Raw genomic sequence first — 18,214 nt, 5'->3', positions numbered from 1 at the left:
GAAAACTTGATTTTGCTGTTTCGGCGGGAAAACGCGATTTTACAGTTTTGGCGGGAAAACTCGATTTGCCGGTTTTGAGAGGAAAACTCGATTTTGCGGTTTTTGCGGGAAAACTTGATTTTGCGGTTTTGGCGGGAAAACTTGATTTTGTGGTTTTGGTGGAAAAACTCAAATTAGGTTTTGGCCGAAAAAAACACAATTTTTTTTTTTGAAGGAAAAACTTTATTCTTAGTTGTGGAGCAAAAACTCGATTTTGCGATTTTGGGAGAAAAACTTTTGATTTTGATGCTCAACAAATTGGAGGAAAGAATCATATCATATCTTAATTTTTCTAGTTTTATCTTTAAAATTTAAGAACAAAAATAAATGAAATATTTTTTTCAATTAAATGAGCTAACCCTGGTACCAGCCCTAACCCTTGATTATAATAGAGTTAAAATAGGGTTGGGTTAAAATAAGGCTGAGCTTATAATAAACAAAAGAGGGCTGGACTCTAACCCTGTAGTTAACATCCCTAATGACGATGGAAGTGAGAGGAAGGAGATGATGGGCGAGTAGTGGAGCCAACACCATTTAAATAAATATAATTATGTATTAGAAAATATAGATAGTTAAGTATAAGAACTGTATTAAATTATCCATATACAGAAATTAAAATAGTTAGTATGGTTATGAGAAAAACACACGGTAAACAATCTAAAACATAATTAAAAGAAAACATGTGAAAAGTAAGTCGTTAATTATTTTGTGTTGAGTTGAAGATAGAAATTTTAGAACTTTCAAATATCCAAGAGAAAAATAAAAAGTTAGGATACAAATAAAAATAATAATTAAATAATCACTAAATTATTAGGAAAAGATACAAAATTTATATTGACAAACTATTTGTTCATATTGTATAGACAAATATATAAAATATGCTTACATAAAAAGTGTCATGCCGATAAAAGCAATGATAGAATGTGCACTAATAATATTAAGCAGACATGCCTTCGAAACAGTATGATTGTAACAAGATTAGCGTATAATTTTGTTAATATTTTCACAAAATTAATTTTTTAAAATTTTAAAAAAGCGTAAAGAGTTAAATCAAAGCTGAGATCTATATGCCGTTTTTATCCAGTTATACAAACCTTTTTGTCTTTTGCTACCGACGAAAAAAATTCAACGACTAACTAAAAATGGAGCCACTACCAATGATTCTTTGCAAACACAATTTATCCCTACCTTAAAAAGGCACTATGAAGCAAAACTCGGTACACTGTATTAGAAGATAAATTTTTATGACAAATAAAACTTGACATTCATGTTAATTTGACCTACATGTTAATATTCATAACACAAAACCTATGTTACATGAAAATGAAAATGAAAGCGGGTACGTAAAAACGGAAGCGTATAGAAATGCGGAAACGAGATTTTTAAAAAAATTGGGAAGTGGATACGTGTTGGATATGTATATATATATATATATATATATATATATATATATATATACATATATAGATTTTTTAAAAAAATCTATAAATAAAATTTATATGATTTAAATTTAAAATAAAATATTTATTCATTTATAATAATTTGAAATTATTTCATATTAAAACTGTAAAAATATACATAAATTAAATTTAAAATAAATTATTATATTAATTATTTGTAATACTTTATAATTAATTGACATACTATATTTGAATATATGATTTATATTTAATAAAAACCTCAATGCATAAAGATAATATTAATTTTAATATTTGTATATTTCTATTCTCTCTATTCAATACTATTAAAATTTGGATTTATATAAATTAAAAACTATAATTTTATATTTTTATTGATATAAAATATTGTGTTTTTTTAAAAAAAAAAATGGAAGCGTGATTCCAAAACGATATCGTAAGCTTCCAGCATATTTCATACATATTCCAATCGAGATTCCATAAGGTTCCGATTCTGATTCTGAAGCGGGAAGCGGACGTTCGATGAAGCTTTCGTGCAACGTAGCACAAAACACATTCCAAAAAGTCCAAAGTTGTTAACCTTTGATCCCACCGCCAAAAGCCCTAATAATTTACTGGCCAAGATATGAAATACAAAAAACTTCATTCAGGTTATGGACACTACAAATGAATACAAGTCCGTCTACAGACTTATGTTTTCTTTTAAAAAACAACCAAAAACATTTATCCAGTTATTACTTCTAATTGTTAAACCAAACGAAATAAACAATAACATAATACAAGACGACATTCCTAAACACCATACACGTTATTATATGCTTCTTTTACAAATACAAACATAAAACACACATAAAAAAATATACAATAATATAGTTATATACATCACATATTAAGCATATTCTGCGCGTAGCGCGGACCGACCCTAGTACTTCAAAAAGAATCTACCATTGAAAAAAAAGTAATAGGAGAAAACAAAAATATACATGAAAATAACCAAAAGACTACAAAAAAATACCGACTTCAATTATCTACAAAAGTATGTTAATATTTTAGTTGTATTTGTGCAACAGAAATGCTTTCCCTTAATTTTCACAGTATCTAATAATTTTTATTGTTTTGTCAAATAAGAATCAATATAATTTTTTTCGGTTCGATTAGTCTGTTCCAATTATTGGTCAGATCGAACCAATTTGGATAATCCAGATTCGGTTCTTGCTATTCTGTTTGTTGATCGAAACTGAAAATCGCAGAGAGGAAGAAGAAGACAAAGAGAGATTGTGGACTTCCGTTTGAAATTGGCGTTGTTCTTCCCAATTTCTAGAGCCGTCTGATTAGTTTCTTTCTCTCATAATTGGATTGCAAAAGTGACGAAGGATGGGGAATTTGTTCGTGAAGAAACCACAGATCACGGACGTTGATCGGGCGATTCTCTCTCTCAAAACCCAGAGACGCAAGCTCGGCCAATACCAGCAGCAGGTTTTTCGATTTGATCCAATCTCATGTCCTTTTTTTTTTTTTTCTATTTTGATAAACTGAGATCAAACAGGTTTAACCATTGTAGTTTTGTTTCATCAGAGGATTCGATTGTTAGTACTTCTGATGAGAAAAAGGCTAAAGCTTTTTGAGTTCTAGGCTGATTCCATTTTTAACCCATCATCTTCTTTAACGTTTCTAAATTTAGCTTGAGAAAGTAATTGAAGCTGAGAAGCAAGCTGCAAGAGACTTGATCCGCGAACATCGAAAGGAGAGGGCTTTGTTAGCTTTGAGGAAGAAACGGACGCAAGAAGAGTTGTTGAAGCAAGTTGATCAGTGGGTCATCAATGTTGAACAACAAGTAACTCTTCTTTCTCCTTAATGTTGACAGCAAGTAACTCGTCGCTTTTGATGCATTGATGTGGCTCGAACTTTTCATGTGACTCAGTTGGCAGATATTGAACTTACCAGCAAGCAAAAGGCAGTGTTTGAGAGCTTAAAGCAAGGTAGCAGTGCTATTAAAGCCATTCAAAGCGAGGTTGACCTTGATGATGTTCAGAAACTTATGGATGATACCGCTGATGCTAAAGCCTATCAAGATGTGAGTCCAAGCTTTTTTGTTTGTTTGTATCGTTTTGTGCTGCGTTTTTAGTCTCCTCTTTTCACAATGCTATATGTTTTGGATATTAGGAGCTGAATGCTATACTGGGCGAGAAACTATCAGCAGAGGACGAAGAGGAGATATTAGCAGAATTTGACAACCTAGAAAGTCAGGTATGTTTCACCGGCCAAATCAGAAAACAAACTTGTTTATTATCATCTTTAATATAGGGAGAGAGACTCATGATGATGCATGTTTTGTTTAAAGCTTGCTGTTGATGAGATGCCTGATGTGCCTACAACAGAGCCCCAAGAATCTGAGAATTTGCATCTTCCAGACGTACCAACTAAAAAACCTATCGTTTCCAATGCGGAGATCACACCAGCTGAATCAGCCACAAAGAGAAAAGGTCTTTCCCTTTCATTCTTCTTTTTCTTTTGATTGCCTTTTAGATTTGCAAGAACTCATACATGTTTTGGTCGGTTCCTTTCCCTCTGCAGTTCTCGAAGAACCTTTGCCAGCTTGAGCTAGAAGAAACTGATCACCAAAAGATTATATCATTCTTTAAGCACTTTGTAACGCTCTTGAAGTTTACTGTACAATGTTGAAGTCTCTTGACGTTTGTAAAGAACGAAGTTTTTGTGGAATCCCATTGTGTTCGTTGGAAGTCCACATCACTAAGTACTCTTTGGTTCAATGATGTTACGCGTGAAAGGATTCAAATTTCAATAATGAAAGAAAATCCAGATTATGACAGAGAGTGTTACAACATCTCTTATATTATTCTTATTATTATTATCTCTTTAAACCAATGTCACCTCATTTGAATATGAAGACAGCCATTCATTTCACTTTGTTTGGGTCTGTTTGGCTTCGATATCCTTGAGTCTGAGAGTGACGGCTCTCTTGTGTGCATCTAGACCTTCAATTTCAGCCATAGTCGCAACATACGGACCAAGGTTTCGCAGACCTTCCTCTGTCAAGGACTGTACAGTCATGAACTTCAGGAAAGAGTCGAGAGAGACGCCACTGTACATTCTCGCATACCCGTACGTTGGAAGAACGTGGTTTGTCCCGCTCGCGTAATCACCAACACTCTCAGGAGTCCACGGCCCTATGAAAACCGAACCTGCGTTCTCTATCAGTCCCTCCCATTTCTCAGCGTCTTTGACATTGATGATCAAGTGTTCAGGTGCATACAGGTTTGAGAAAGTTATTGCCTGGAGGGTTAAGAAAGAAATGGTTATCTTTCTTACACATGCTGCTTTGAGTTAGTAACAGTTAGTGTGACAGTAAAAGAGAGGGTACCTCAATCATATCTCGAGCAAATACTGTGAAGCTGTGACTTAGAGCTTTTGAAGCAAACTCGCCTCTAGGAAGGCTTTTGCATTGTTTAGCAATTTCTTCTTCGATGGCTTTGAGATTTACACCATCGCCTACAACAACAAGAACAACCTGACTATCTGGACCATGCTCAGCCTGCAGCGAAACCAAAAAGAAAAAGAAAGAAAGAAAGAAATGTACAAGTTTGAATCCTGATGAGTTAAAACTGAAAATGTGCTATATTGAAAGAGAAATTGTAGCTTTTAATCTATGGCAAGTGAGAGATGAATACCTGAGAAAGTAAGTCGGCTGCAATGTAAACTGGACTAGCATGTTCATCAGCGATAACAAGAACTTCTGAAGGGCCAGCAGGCATATCAATCGAAACCATTGCCTCGCTGTTCTGAAGTAAGAAAAACAAAAACAAGATAAGGGGAAATTTCAATCCAATAGGAATTATAGGATTCATAATCTCCTCTTTTTTGCTGTTTCTGCTTTCCAGCATGATAAAGACTACTCTAAACAAGTTAGACCCAGAAAAATAATAGAGGAATGGTATCTTTACTTGCAGAATCATCTTAGCAGCTGTAACATACTGATTCCCAGGACCAAAAATCTTCTCAACCTGCCAATAATAACCAACGCAAATCCATGTGTTGTTGGCTGGAAAAAAGACTGACGTAATCTTCTGAGGCATATTATAAAATCCTATTTATACCTTAGGACAAGAATCTGTCCCCCAGGCCATGGCAGCTATAGCCTGCAAAAGGCAAAATGGAAATTTTCAAAATTTGGAAAAATAAAAAGAATCGCTAGAATTAAAACATATGTGAAAAGGCTAACATAACCACACCTGTGCTCCACCAGCTTTAAGAATGTGAGTTACACCAGCCCTCTTGGCACAATACAGCACCTCCTGCATCAACAAAACAAACACATCAGCTCAGCAGTAAGATAGATAAAAAAGGTAAGTAATGTTGAATATCCCCAGGAAAAAAAAAACAGCTAGAGTACTACCTTACATATGCTTCCTTCCTTAGTTGGTGGAGTTGCGAGGACAACTGTTTTACATCCAGCAATCTGAGCAGGCTGAGAGAGGAATCAAAGAAAAAAAAAGACCACGTTATTGCACAACTACAAGAAGAACGAGAAAAATCAAAAGTATTAAATAGGAGAGATCATACAATAGCAAGCATCAAAGCAGTAGATGGCAAAACAGCAGTTCCACCAGGCACATAAAGACCAACAGAACCAATAGATCTCGACACCCTTTTACATCTTACACCCTAAGAAAACGAAACGAGTGACGATCAGTGGATAGACTTTAAGTAGCTAATAGGTTTTACCAAATCGACTTACTTTCATATTCTCAACGCTTTTCTCAGTTGACATTTGGGCAAAGTGAAATGCATAAATGTTGTCATACGCAACATCAAACGCTTCTTTAACTGCGGAGTCGAGCTGAATACAAAACAGCAGACAAGAAAGGATCATATTCGAATAATTTGTATGTACACGGTGCTAATCTATCTACTACCTCAGGGATATCAAGTTCGGACACATCCTCCACCACTTTATTGAGCTGGACTTTGTCAAATCTCTCAGTATACCTGAAAGATAACCAAGCTAAATTGGTTTCCACCTAAAATACTTCAAATATAAAGAATCGGTCAGTTACTCTTTGACAGCAGTATCTCCTTTGCTACGAACAGCGTCGATGATTGGGTTAACCTGATAGTAACAAGCTCATGTCATACGAAGAAGACAAGTGAGAGAAGGAGAAAGGAGGAAGCTTACAGTGGTGAAAATGGAAGAGAAGTCAATGCGAGGGCGTGCCTTCAAGTTCTCAACTTGAGAGAAACTAAGTTCAGATAATCTGTACGACTTCATCGAACACCTAACGAATCCTGTAAAGTAATCAATTTCGCGGCGAGCAAAGACGGAACATTTGAATCTAGACATCTGAGAGAAACCCACACATCAATTCTCATGAGATTATATTACCTTTCTTAGCAGCAGTGCGAGTGAGAAACGAGAGACGAGGCGAGGAAGTGAGGGAGAGACGAGATAGATCGAATGACATCCTCACCGGGTTTGCTCAAATAGGGAAGGAGATGGTTGACTTGATTTTCTCTCTCTCTCTCTCTCTCTACCACTTACATCATAGGTGTTATTTCTTGATTTTAGAATACAACTAATATCATATGAGATTTGAGTGAGTTAGAGAGAAAATTTAATGATGAGAGCTAAAGTAATATATTAAATTTTGGGTGTTTATTGTTTATAGTTTTTAAAACGATTTTGGAGAATGTTTGATTTATCGTTTGTAACCAACAATATATAACAGTCAGTCTCCCTTAAACAAGAGTAAGACGAGAGAATAATCTAATTAGTCTCTAATTCATCTTTGCGAACTTTACCTCTTGATAAATCTTTAACCATAGAGATATAGAGAGATCAATGGGATGATAATTCAGATTCAGTTTTTGATTCTCTTATTTTAGTTCTTGTGAACAACAAATCATACATTATCCTAAAAGAAAGATATCTTGAATAAGAAGCTAATATTCGTAATTCATAGATATTAAGGCCTAGATCACTTTTTCTGCACTATATTAGTACTCCGCTCTGATCCACTTCTTAATTCATAGATATTAAGAAAGATATCTTGAATAAGAAGCTAATATTTTAAGTTTTAATCTATGAAAAAATCACTTTTTCTGCACTATATTAATACTCCCTTGTCTTGAGGTAGGCTCAAATGAATCTACAGCGAAATGAGTTACTAGATCGGTTACCATACTGCAGGAGGTGCTTATGAATAAAGATTGTGATCTCTTTTTGAAAATGTATAATTTTTTTTGACATTTATATTAAACTGAACAAAGATCCAGTCTACCATCTATCTTGTCAAACGCACATATCTGCAGCAAAAGCAGCTCTACAAGTAGCATCACTCCATCTTTCGCAAGCATGATTAGGAATGGAATTGGGAAACCCGCCCCGCTGTGGCCCACCACGCTGAGGTCTCTATCTCTGGTGGATCTTTGCGGGTCAACCCGCCGTAACCCACGGTTCTCAACCCTCTACCCAAACCCCCCGCTTGCTACATAGAACTTTGCGGTCTGGCCTGAGGGTAGCGAAAATGCAGTCCTCATTCTTTTGTTGTTGCTTGACTCGTGTGGTGGTGGTTCATATGTGTCTCCTCTCTGTTCAAAGGAGCTTGGTCTGAAGTAAGGCAAACAATAAAGCAAAAGATCAGTTTCTATAAGAGAAACATATGAGCAGTACTAAAACAATAGTCAAGAAGTGGATCAGAGCGGAGAACCATTTCCAGTGATTATATCAAACAACTTATAAACAAAAAAACAATCTCTTCTGGAGTTGATGATAAACCAGATATATGAGACATGATCACGGTTTCTTTGGTTTTTCTACTAAAGATTGAAAGTGTAATATTGTATCATACGACTCGTATCAATCTGATACCAACGCTTCATTTTATGTGACAGTGATATTGTTTGCAAAAGTACATAACAATTCTTATTGAAACTGGTGTTAATTATTAACTGTACACTATTTAAATATATGAGAAGTATAGTATTGTAATAGTGTTTGGAAATTTTTTGATCCAAAACACTTAAATATTCATCAAATATAAAAATAAATAATTATTTAATTGTGTATATTATATTTTTTAGTTATTTATTATCTGTCATTTGTCATTTATGTTGTTTAATACTTTTATCTCCTTTTATATTTTGTTTTCTTTAATTATTATGATAATGTTTGTGTATTATATATACAGAAATAAAATTTATTGTTCATCAAACAAAATATATGCAATAGGAAGTTTGTTTATTTTAGTTAAGAGTGTGAATTCTTAATATTCAGAATATTAATGTTAAATATTTCAGCATAAGTAAAAAAATTTATCTTTTGGGCTTCTATTTAAAATGATCCATTAAATTATTACTTATCATATTAATTCATTATAATTTATTGCATATGTTTTGGTTAAATTATTTTATTCATTAAATTCTTTATTTCACCCACTTACTCGTATCAAATAAATAATGTATTGTATTTTTCTTTATTGTATATGTGTTACTAAAAACACAATATTAAGTGGCCATCTTGATATAGAACCATAGATGAAATTCTATTTGGGAATTGAGGAAACCAAAACTATTATTTGTTACTTAAGCTTAAATCTTAAACAGTTTGAATTGTTGAGTATTATTTTACATTCCTTAATACTTAAGTTATTATATAAAGTTAAAGTTTAGTTTTTTCGAGCAATAATAAAATTCTGCATAGGAATACAAAACCGGAAAAAAAATTGACAATCTATAAACTGTAAAATCTCATTGTTCTTCTCCGACATTAGCATGATCAAAACATGAAACAAATATTTCTTATTCTTCAAGTGCAGCATTCACCAGATGTTTTTTTTCACCATACGTTTCTTGTAATACAATTGTTCAAAAACAACAAAATGAATGTCTATATAATTGCCTATCCCCAAGCCTTGGGTGAATGTTTTCTTCTTGGCGTGTTATGTTCCATTACCTAACATTAAATCAATTTAAAAAAGCAAGACTATATTTACCTACTTACTCAATATATTCTTATGGAATATTATTTGATTACTACAATATAAAATCACTAAAACTAATCACCTTGGAGCTCAAAGATGTAAATTAAGAAAATATACATTTTCTGTTATCATTTGAAGAAAATAATTTATAAAATAATTTGAAGTTCTCAGAATGTATATTACATGATTGTTTTTTACTATGTTTAATTATATGGAGTTTCAGAACCCTTAGATGCTTAGCATATGTGTAATAATGTGTATATTTTATATTTATATCACATGTTTAATTTTCAGTGTGATTTCTTAGTCAGGCTTTTATATACAAAACATTGAAAGATTTTAAACCAAACACCAATTTGAATTGGAAATAATACGTAATTGAAATTTGAAGACTCTTTATATAGTTTTCAAATTTGATTTACAAAATTTGTTTCCAAAAAGAATCTAATACCACTTGAAATTATAATTCAACCAAGTCATATGGTCGTTATATAGATTAATATTTGTCTTTTTCATAATGTATAGATCATTGTGAATGTGAAATTTTCATCTTTGTATTTATGTATCTTAGCTTCAGTTCCTTATTTAGTAAAGAACTTATGGAAAATTATGACGAAGTTGACATATACGCAAACAACTATAAAACATACACACGTCCCGTCATGCTATTGCAGCACACAAAAACAACCTATATAACATACACACTGATGTGTTGCAAAAATAAACATACACACTAACGTCATGCCATTGCAGCACACAAAAACAAAGAAGCAGTAAAGAGGAGTTGGTTCGTCGAAGTCAAATAAGTTCCAATATATATAAAAGCTGAACAAAGAAAAAAAAAGCATAAGTGCCCTTTTACAGTTAAAAAATATAAATTAAACTTATTCCAGCAAACATAATTTGTCATGTTGGAACAACAATCTCTGACTTTGGCAGTAACTGAAAACTAAATAACATACACATTGTTCTAACTGTAGGAGAAGACGTGAAGTTGTCTTTATTACTCTCTTCATAAAACTCTTCACCTCTTGGATCCCTACACAATGATTTTGTGATTCTTGAGCTTGATTCTACAGATTATCAACTTTGCTTTCTGATTCTCCGAGCATTGACAGCATCTTATGAAATTGATTCCCAGCTAATGCATTTTCCTCTTCAATCAGTTTGACTCCATCACTTTAGGTTTTCCACAAGACACTTATATATTCATAAAATATAAAACAAAATAATAACCTGATTTTTTAGTCCAAAATCATTATTTATGTTTTGCTAATGAAGTCGGGTAATCAGGATGACACAACACACCTCCTGACATTACTTGATATGCATCAGTTTCTTGGAACGCTATTGCTACATTATCTCCAGCTCTTGCAATGGTGAAACCCTGAGAGTCATGCTCCAGAGAAAGCAAGATTTCTTGATCTCCCGATGTCATAAACATTACCTAGCAGAATGTTCCAGTAATGTAAGCCATTAGTTGAAGCAGACTCATTAGTATCTTTAAACAATATACTAAAAGCACATCCATAAGAAAGTTTTTCGATTTAAAGCTAATGACAACAAAGAGAACTTGGAAACTCATAACACCTAAACATAACTTGTACACAAAGTAGTAGTTCTGTTTAAGGATACTAATGAAAAACAAACGAAGGGAGTGCTCTGTTAAACCCTTGTTGAGCGAATCTGGTCTGAGTCAAACTCTCTCAAAGACTGCAACTTTAACTGTCTCTGTGTCTCTCTTCATCTCTGTCGCAAACTTGTGTTCCAACTTTCCGACATGTCGTTGTGTACATCTAATCTCCACCCTTCATCTTCTTCTACCAATCTCTTCTCCAACAACAACAACTCCCCAAAACCATCTCTCAACTCTCTCTGGTTCTTCACCTCTACTTCTCCTTCTTCCTCTGTTGCTCCTCTCAGTTTCTCCACCACCAACCACGCTCTCGTTTCCCTTCAAACCATATCCAAAGCCGCCAACTTTGGCTTCGTTGCGTCACGTTAGAGTCCGAGCTCTCTATTTCGGTTTCTCCCGGCGGTAACGGCGGCGCTGGTAAGTTCCAGTGATACCCTTTTGCTCGCTTAATATTCAGTGTACTAACTTCGTTTCAGTTACTGCAGAAGAGAGAGGGATAGTTCTTGTAATCGGTACCGGAGGGAGAGAGCACGCCCTTTGTCACGCCTTGAAACGCTCTCCTTCCTGCAACTATGTGCTATGCACGCCTGGAAACCCCGGCATCCCGAGCTCCGGAGACGCTACTTGCGTACCTGACCTCGACGTATCAGACAGCTCAGCTGTCATCTCCTTCTGTCGAAAATAGAATGTGGGTTTAGTGGTTGTTGGTCCTGAATTGCCTCTTGATTTCGTAGCGCTTTAAATAGGAGGAGGATCAACGGGAAGTGAAACGAAACAATTAAGAAGAGTTTAAAGATCATCATTGATTGATCAGTAGTGTCTCAAGGAAACTGAAAATTCTGAGTGTCGGGGAGGATCATCGACTCTCAAAACTTTAGAGGAAAAACAAAAGTTTGGCAACACGGGCCTGTATAGACTGAGTTAAAATGTTAACTCAAAAATAAGTTCAGTTTTACTCTTCTTCGGTAGAAAGCAATGGTGACGTGGTGAAAACAAACTTACTCATTGGCTGATTTTTTTTTGAGGACGTGGCATCCCTCTTTGTTGAGAATATTGTGTTTTTAGTATTGTTAGATTACATCATTATAGGGATGGGTCATCAACAAGACTACAACTACTGTTCTGACCGTATGGTCACTTCTTTTACCAAGAAGCACATCTTCCATGAACCTTAGACCGCACAGTCTCCATAGCTTCAAGACCACCCGGCCATTGCTTCCATTAACAGAGCCACCTTCGGTTTTTGGTGTTCTCTCCGCAAGTCTCTCCAGCAGCTCCTGGCAATCAGCAGAAGTGACCATTATACCGAAACTATTCTTCCCTCTCCAGCAACTTATAGCTATTGTTGATGCATCCACCTTCACTGGTTCAGTAACAAACAGAAGACCAACATTAGTTACTGTTACCAACTTCACATAACACACCACATGAAACTAAAGCTCCTACTACATGTAAACCATAAGCAAAGCCAATACACATGAGACAAGGAATAAGGAACAATAAAAGCAACAACAACGAATGAGATTCATCCCACCTGCCACAAATTTTAATAGCAGACAACAAAGAAAACAAAGAGAGGGTGTTATAGGGACAGTGATACCGATTTTGTTCTTCCCAATAGTTCTTCTTTCACCCACAGCAACGACTTCACCTCCTTGAGCCGTGGATGGAAGTAAGATACCTCCCATAGTCTTTTCCTCCGCCTCCTTAATCGTCACCAAAACTCTCTCCCAGTGGCTTAATTGAAGTGTACTGTAAATAACCATACACAAGAAAACATCAAAGAGAGAAGCAAATAGGCAGGAATGGAGATTCCTCCCAGATTCACCACATTTTTTAGAGTCTATCAATCCAAAGTTCAGACCTTTATGTTCAACTCTAGTTGTTAACCATAAAAGACAGTGAATAGAGTGTAACCAAGTGATGAGAAGTGAGACTCTTGATACAGCAAGAGAACAAATAGTCAACCAAAATCAAAACCCCCGACACAGATACAGATAGTCACGACAAATCAAAACCCAAACCTAAAAATTCCACAAATCGAAACCCTAATAAAGATTTAAGAAGAGAAGTACCCAGGAGATTTAACTTGGTGGTGGTGGTGAATGTCGCACGAACAAACCACCGTCGCTTCTATATCTTCACCGCCGTCATCCTCCTCCTCTGTCTTCTCCGTCTCCGCTTCAGAGGAAGAGAAGCTCTGCCGTGGGTTCACCTTTGTCAAAATACCGTCAGATTCAAAATAGAGAGAGTGAGGGAGAGATAGAGTAGAGAGAGACAGAGTAGAGAGTGATATAGAGACAATCTCACCTCGTGGATGGTGGAGAGTCATCGGGTTTCTTCCTGCATCTTGGTCTCTGCTAGAGGACGGCGGGGACGAGCTGGTCTCCGGTGAAGTTGCCAAACGTTAAACCAAATAATATCATCACTTAGTGCTTTAGCTCATCTTAAAAACAATTCATGTTTAGTAAATCTTAATTTATATCAGTATCTTAATTTATATCACTTTAAATTGTTTATAATTGCGTGATTTTAAGTTTTCACATGTCAAAATATTTTTTTAACAATTTAAAAATTATTTTTAAGATCAACTACATCAGAAGACTCTCCTGAACGTCGTCTAGACGACTTACAATATTTCAGAAGACTTTCTGTGGCTATATTCGTAAAAATGAGTTCTGTTTTTTTGTTTGGTCACAAGAAGCTGACTGTAATTTCACAAGGCTTTTAAATTAGTTTTACATTTGATTCAAATTTGGGTATAATTTTACATTTAAAATCAAATTTTTAGTCATATTTTACAAATTTTCTAACAATTAATATAAATAATTGAATAAAGTAAATATATTTAGCTGAATTATATAGACTAAGATTAATCAAAATATTTACTCCATAATAACAATTATAATTTATATCTATTACATTTTGAAAAATCTGTTTCAATATGCAAATTATATCTTGACAAGGTAATCTGAAAGAAAATAAATCTTTCACACTAATATTCATATGTAATTAGGCAAAGGAATCACTTTTATATTATTTTGACTATAAATCTCATAAAATTAATTGAAAGATTTTCCTTAAAAATAAATATATTTTATGCAAGTTTATGTTTATATGTATATATTTATCAATCTAAAATATAATAGAACTCTCAAACAATTTATAAAACATCCTACAAAATGAGTCTCTCCAAAAATATACTAATAGCATTTGTTTTCACTCTTTTCTTCGTGATAGGGGTGGACGTTCGGGTACCCATTCGGGTTCGGTTCGGATCTAATCGGGTTTCGAATTTTTGGGTTTAAAGATTTCAGCTCCATTCGGGTATTTCTAAATTTCGGTTCGGGTTCGGTTCGGATCTTTGCGGGTTCGGTTCGGGTTCGAATAACCCATTTAAATTATTTTTAAAATTTTAATATTCATTATATGCTTAAAATTTCTCAAAATCAATAAATCAAAATAATATATTACATATAAATTTATATAATATATGTCAAAATACATAAAATTAACATATAAATTGGTTTGATTTAAATATTTGGATTGAAAATCAATAGATATTTCAAGCATTTTGGTGTTTTGAATATATTTTAGCTATTTCAGACATTTACTTTTGACTATTTATGTATATTTTCAAGTATTTTAAACAATTTTAAAGTATCTTATATATTTTGGATGTTTTTAATATATATTAAATATAAAAATAAGTAATAAATTTAGGTATATAAATCTATTTCGGTTACATTCGGGTACCCGAGATACTTCGGTTCAGGAATTGATACCTGATCAACTGGAGGCGCCGACGCGGAAGCAACCTCCTTCCCTGGTCTTTGAACGAACGGCGCCGAGGTCTCAAACCGGCTCAAAACGTCGGTGATATGATTCAACTTCGCTTCGATTGAATCCACCTTCGTCTGTAACGAATCGAGCTTCTTCGTTGTCGTTCGATCGTTATGAACTAGCTTCTTGTGATTGAGCTTCGATTGAGCTATATCGTCTTGAATCTGCTGAAGATCCACCGATTTTACTGCATCTGAGGGCATCGTCTTTTCCTGATCACTTCCGTTACGCGTTTCGACCATTGCTTCGATTCGCGGTGGTTCCGATCAAGTTTCGCCGCACCAATGATAGACTTTAGGTCTATTCTCTCGTAATGTAGCAAACTTTGTATCGAATAACGAAGTACAAGTGTTTATAGCTTTGTAGTCGATCTCGAGTTACACTCTCATGACGAGCTTCACTCTAAATCACCGATCTCATATCGATCGGGATGTACAGACTCATGACGTCTATAACAAACTACAACAAAGCATGAGCATCACATATTCAATTACTACTTTATTTATAAAGTTACTCTCTTTTCTTCTTATTAATAATACTTCTTGACTTCTCAACACTCTTCCTCCAGTTCTAGTTCTCCCACTCTCTCATTTCCTCTTCTCTTACGATAATAAACCTTCTTGAGTCTATCATAATCTCCCCTCACTAATTTATTTAAGAGTATTGTCCACTAAATTCTGTAATAATTCATCCCAGCCGCTGGATCCAACCAACATTGCCACCTCCTTGAAGAAGGGAGGATCTACCACTCACTGCCATCTACCAATCTAGCAGGAACTGTTTTCATGTGGGCAGATTTTCCTGCATGTAGTGAAGGTTGTGAAAGTGCAGTTAAGAGATGTGGTGGTTGCCTTGGGGGTGCAGGGAAATCTGGAGTGCCATTGCTCTTGATAATATCATTTGTAGTTCTCGGTTTATTTACGGTTATGGGTATAATCTCTAAGATATTGGTTGCAAACATGGTTGATCAATAGTCTTTGCATCGCCATAGCCATATTATAGCTAAAATAATGTTAACAAAGGTGAGATTTTTACTACTTATATTGTTCTCTGTTGGCGTGTTTTGTATAATTTATTTTTCATTTTTGGCATTCGGGGAGTATGTGTTTTAAGGATGTCCCTGGGAAATGATGGGATCTGCATGGTCACCACGGACTTCACCGTCTGAACATGTCCACCAGCTGAAGACGCTTAGCCTTCTTTGAAAATCGTATGGCTTGTCAAAGATGTTTCAACTGCTCACAGGGAAATCCATCTGACCAAGTGGTGAGAGAGAACTCAAAGAGTTTATAACTTACGTAGACTTTTTTTAGAGATTCTTTGTGTTTGTAAGGAAATCCCGTTGACGAATTGAACATTTGAGAGGCATGTTTAATAGGCAAATACTAAATATCCACCAACTGTTGCTTTTCTTTGAGAAAACTATTAGTCTATTAAATAAGTGGTTGAAAATTGTTCATTCTTCCGCAATCATAATATTTGGTCTGTGATCGTCGCAACCCAGTGCTTCAATACATATGCGTAACCAAGGCTGACAACACTTAGAATTTGAGAGGGATATCAACTCTGAAACACATAAAATTTGAATATAGTGTAATGTTACACACCGGAACAAAAGAACGTAAAAAATGGATAACCATAAGCAAATCTAACATCAAATGGCAGAATAAAATAAAATGTCGCAATATATAAAACACACAGTTAGTCCCCGCAAGTGCGCGGGGTGGAGCACCGAACGTTAATGTCATCTCGGACATTTCAGACTTTTTTTGGTCGACCTATTTCAATTTTTTTTATCCACCACAAATCATTATTAACAAAATCCAGTAAGAACTCTAAAAGTAAATAATTTTGTAACTATATAATTTTATGATTTTTAAGAGTTATTAATTTTTTAAAAAACAGTTTATTACAATTCTATAATTTTTAAAATTAATTTTGGGTAAAATAAAGAAAATTAATTAATTTATTATTCGTATAAATTGTTAAAAAATTTAATCTGAATTTTATATCTCTTTTTTATATTATTTGATTTATATACTAACAACTACTTAAAGTAAACACTAACCAATCCATAAACCTCAGCTTTTGAACGGTAATATGATCTTTCAAATCATTATGAAGATAAGATATGAAAATATCAACACAAATAAATTCACTGGTTAGTTTTGTATCAACCTAACCAAACCGTATGACTTCCGATGGAATTCACTATTGTAAGCAACACGAAAAAACAAAAAAAAAAAATTTTAAAAAAGGACAAATCCCCTACACAAAACGCATCAACAACATATTGGGCCCGCGCGCTATGCCCCTATGCCCCTAGTATTAATAATGTAAGACCACCTCCATCAAGGGGTTCTCCAAGAGCTCCTAACCAAAAGTAAAAAAAATTTAAATCAAAAAGGCCCAAAATTAAGAGAACCGCCCCTTAGTTTGGGCTTATTGGAGCTGGTAAGAGGCGCGTACGTGGCGGTCTCTCATTGCACCTCACCTGTATTGTCTCTCTCTCTTTTCATCGGGGTTTCGATGAAACTGTAGTTGTGTCTTCTCTCTTGGAGTCTCCGTCGTCGTCGTCTCTCCACAAGTCGATCTTCCTCTCGGAGTCTCCGTTATCTCCGTCGGTCCATCTTCTTTGTCAGTCCGTCGTCGACGTCTCTCCACCAGTAGATCTTCCTCTCGGAGTCTCCGTTATCTCCGTCGGTCCATCTTCTTTGTCAGTCCGTCGTCGACGTCTCTCCACCAGTAGATCTTCCTCTCGGAGTCTCCGTTATCTCCGTCGGTCCATCTTCTTTGTCAGTCCGTCGTCGACGTCTCTCCACCAGTAGATCTTCCTCTCGGAGTCTCCGTTATCTCCGTCGGTCCATCTTCTTTGTCAGTCCGTCGTCGACGTCTCTCCACCAGTAGATCTTCCTCTCGGAGTCTCCGTTATCGATGACCCCTTCGTCTGTCTCACTCTTGCTTCGCTGTCGATCCGTGTTCTCTGTCGATCGGTGCGCCTTCTCCGTCGTGATGGGTTTCGCTTTGACTTCCTCCACGAAGCTTCTCTTCCGCCAGCTCCGTCGTGATGGGTTTCACCGACGTCTCTTCTCCTGAGTGTAAGTGGCTTTCTTCTTCATAAAAATTCTATTTTGCTTTTCTTGTTTGTGTTCTTGAGATTGATGAAGTGATCTGATTGTCTTGTCGAAATGGGTTTTTGTGAAATCAACGTGATCTCATCGTTTTGTTGAGAAAGATTGAATTTTTTTGAGAAGTGTTTTACAATCTTAGATCAGGTTAAT

The 18,214-nt window shown here is 35.1% G+C and overlaps 2 protein-coding genes and 1 long non-coding RNA gene across 3 annotated transcripts; 1 reads left to right on the top strand and 2 right to left on the bottom strand.

Moving 5' to 3' along the window:
* The first annotated feature begins 2,600 nt into the window (after window positions 1-2,600).
* On the top strand, window positions 2,601-4,287 carry LOC106335848 (vacuolar protein sorting-associated protein 20 homolog 1). The gene is made up of 6 exons (XM_013774488.1): window positions 2,601-2,933; window positions 3,139-3,291; window positions 3,379-3,531; window positions 3,621-3,704; window positions 3,799-3,940; window positions 4,032-4,287. Exons 1-6 carry the CDS (start codon window positions 2,832-2,834, stop codon window positions 4,055-4,057), a joined length of 660 nt encoding a protein of 219 aa, XP_013629942.1. The 5' UTR covers window positions 2,601-2,831; the 3' UTR covers window positions 4,058-4,287.
* Window positions 4,246-7,060, bottom strand: LOC106335847 (histidinol dehydrogenase, chloroplastic). The gene is made up of 13 exons (XM_013774487.1): window positions 6,859-7,060; window positions 6,652-6,761; window positions 6,533-6,585; window positions 6,392-6,464; window positions 6,214-6,315; window positions 6,039-6,140; window positions 5,872-5,943; window positions 5,708-5,770; window positions 5,573-5,614; window positions 5,420-5,479; window positions 5,147-5,257; window positions 4,840-5,010; window positions 4,246-4,751 (listed from the first exon to the last, which is right to left on the bottom strand). The coding sequence occupies exons 1-13, from the start codon at window positions 6,935-6,937 to the stop codon at window positions 4,380-4,382; spliced, it is 1,410 nt and encodes a 469-aa protein (XP_013629941.1). The 5' UTR covers window positions 6,938-7,060; the 3' UTR covers window positions 4,246-4,379.
* A 5,003-nt stretch (window positions 7,061-12,063) lies between these two features.
* On the bottom strand, window positions 12,064-13,519 carry LOC106332812. Its single transcript, XR_001268186.1, has 4 exons — window positions 13,401-13,519; window positions 13,166-13,305; window positions 12,691-12,842; window positions 12,064-12,453 (listed from the first exon to the last, which is right to left on the bottom strand). It is a non-coding gene; the product is annotated as an uncharacterized LOC106332812 (long non-coding RNA).
* Between the last annotated feature and the right edge of the window lie 4,695 nt (window positions 13,520-18,214).

The sequence above is a fragment of the Brassica oleracea genome, chromosome C3 (assembly GCF_000695525.1).
Source record: "Brassica oleracea var. oleracea cultivar TO1000 chromosome C3, BOL, whole genome shotgun sequence".
In the NCBI taxonomy this organism is placed as follows: domain Eukaryota; kingdom Viridiplantae; phylum Streptophyta; class Magnoliopsida; order Brassicales; family Brassicaceae; genus Brassica; species Brassica oleracea.
Note: the sequence above shows the minus strand (reverse complement) of the source record. Positions and strands in the feature narration are given on the sequence as shown.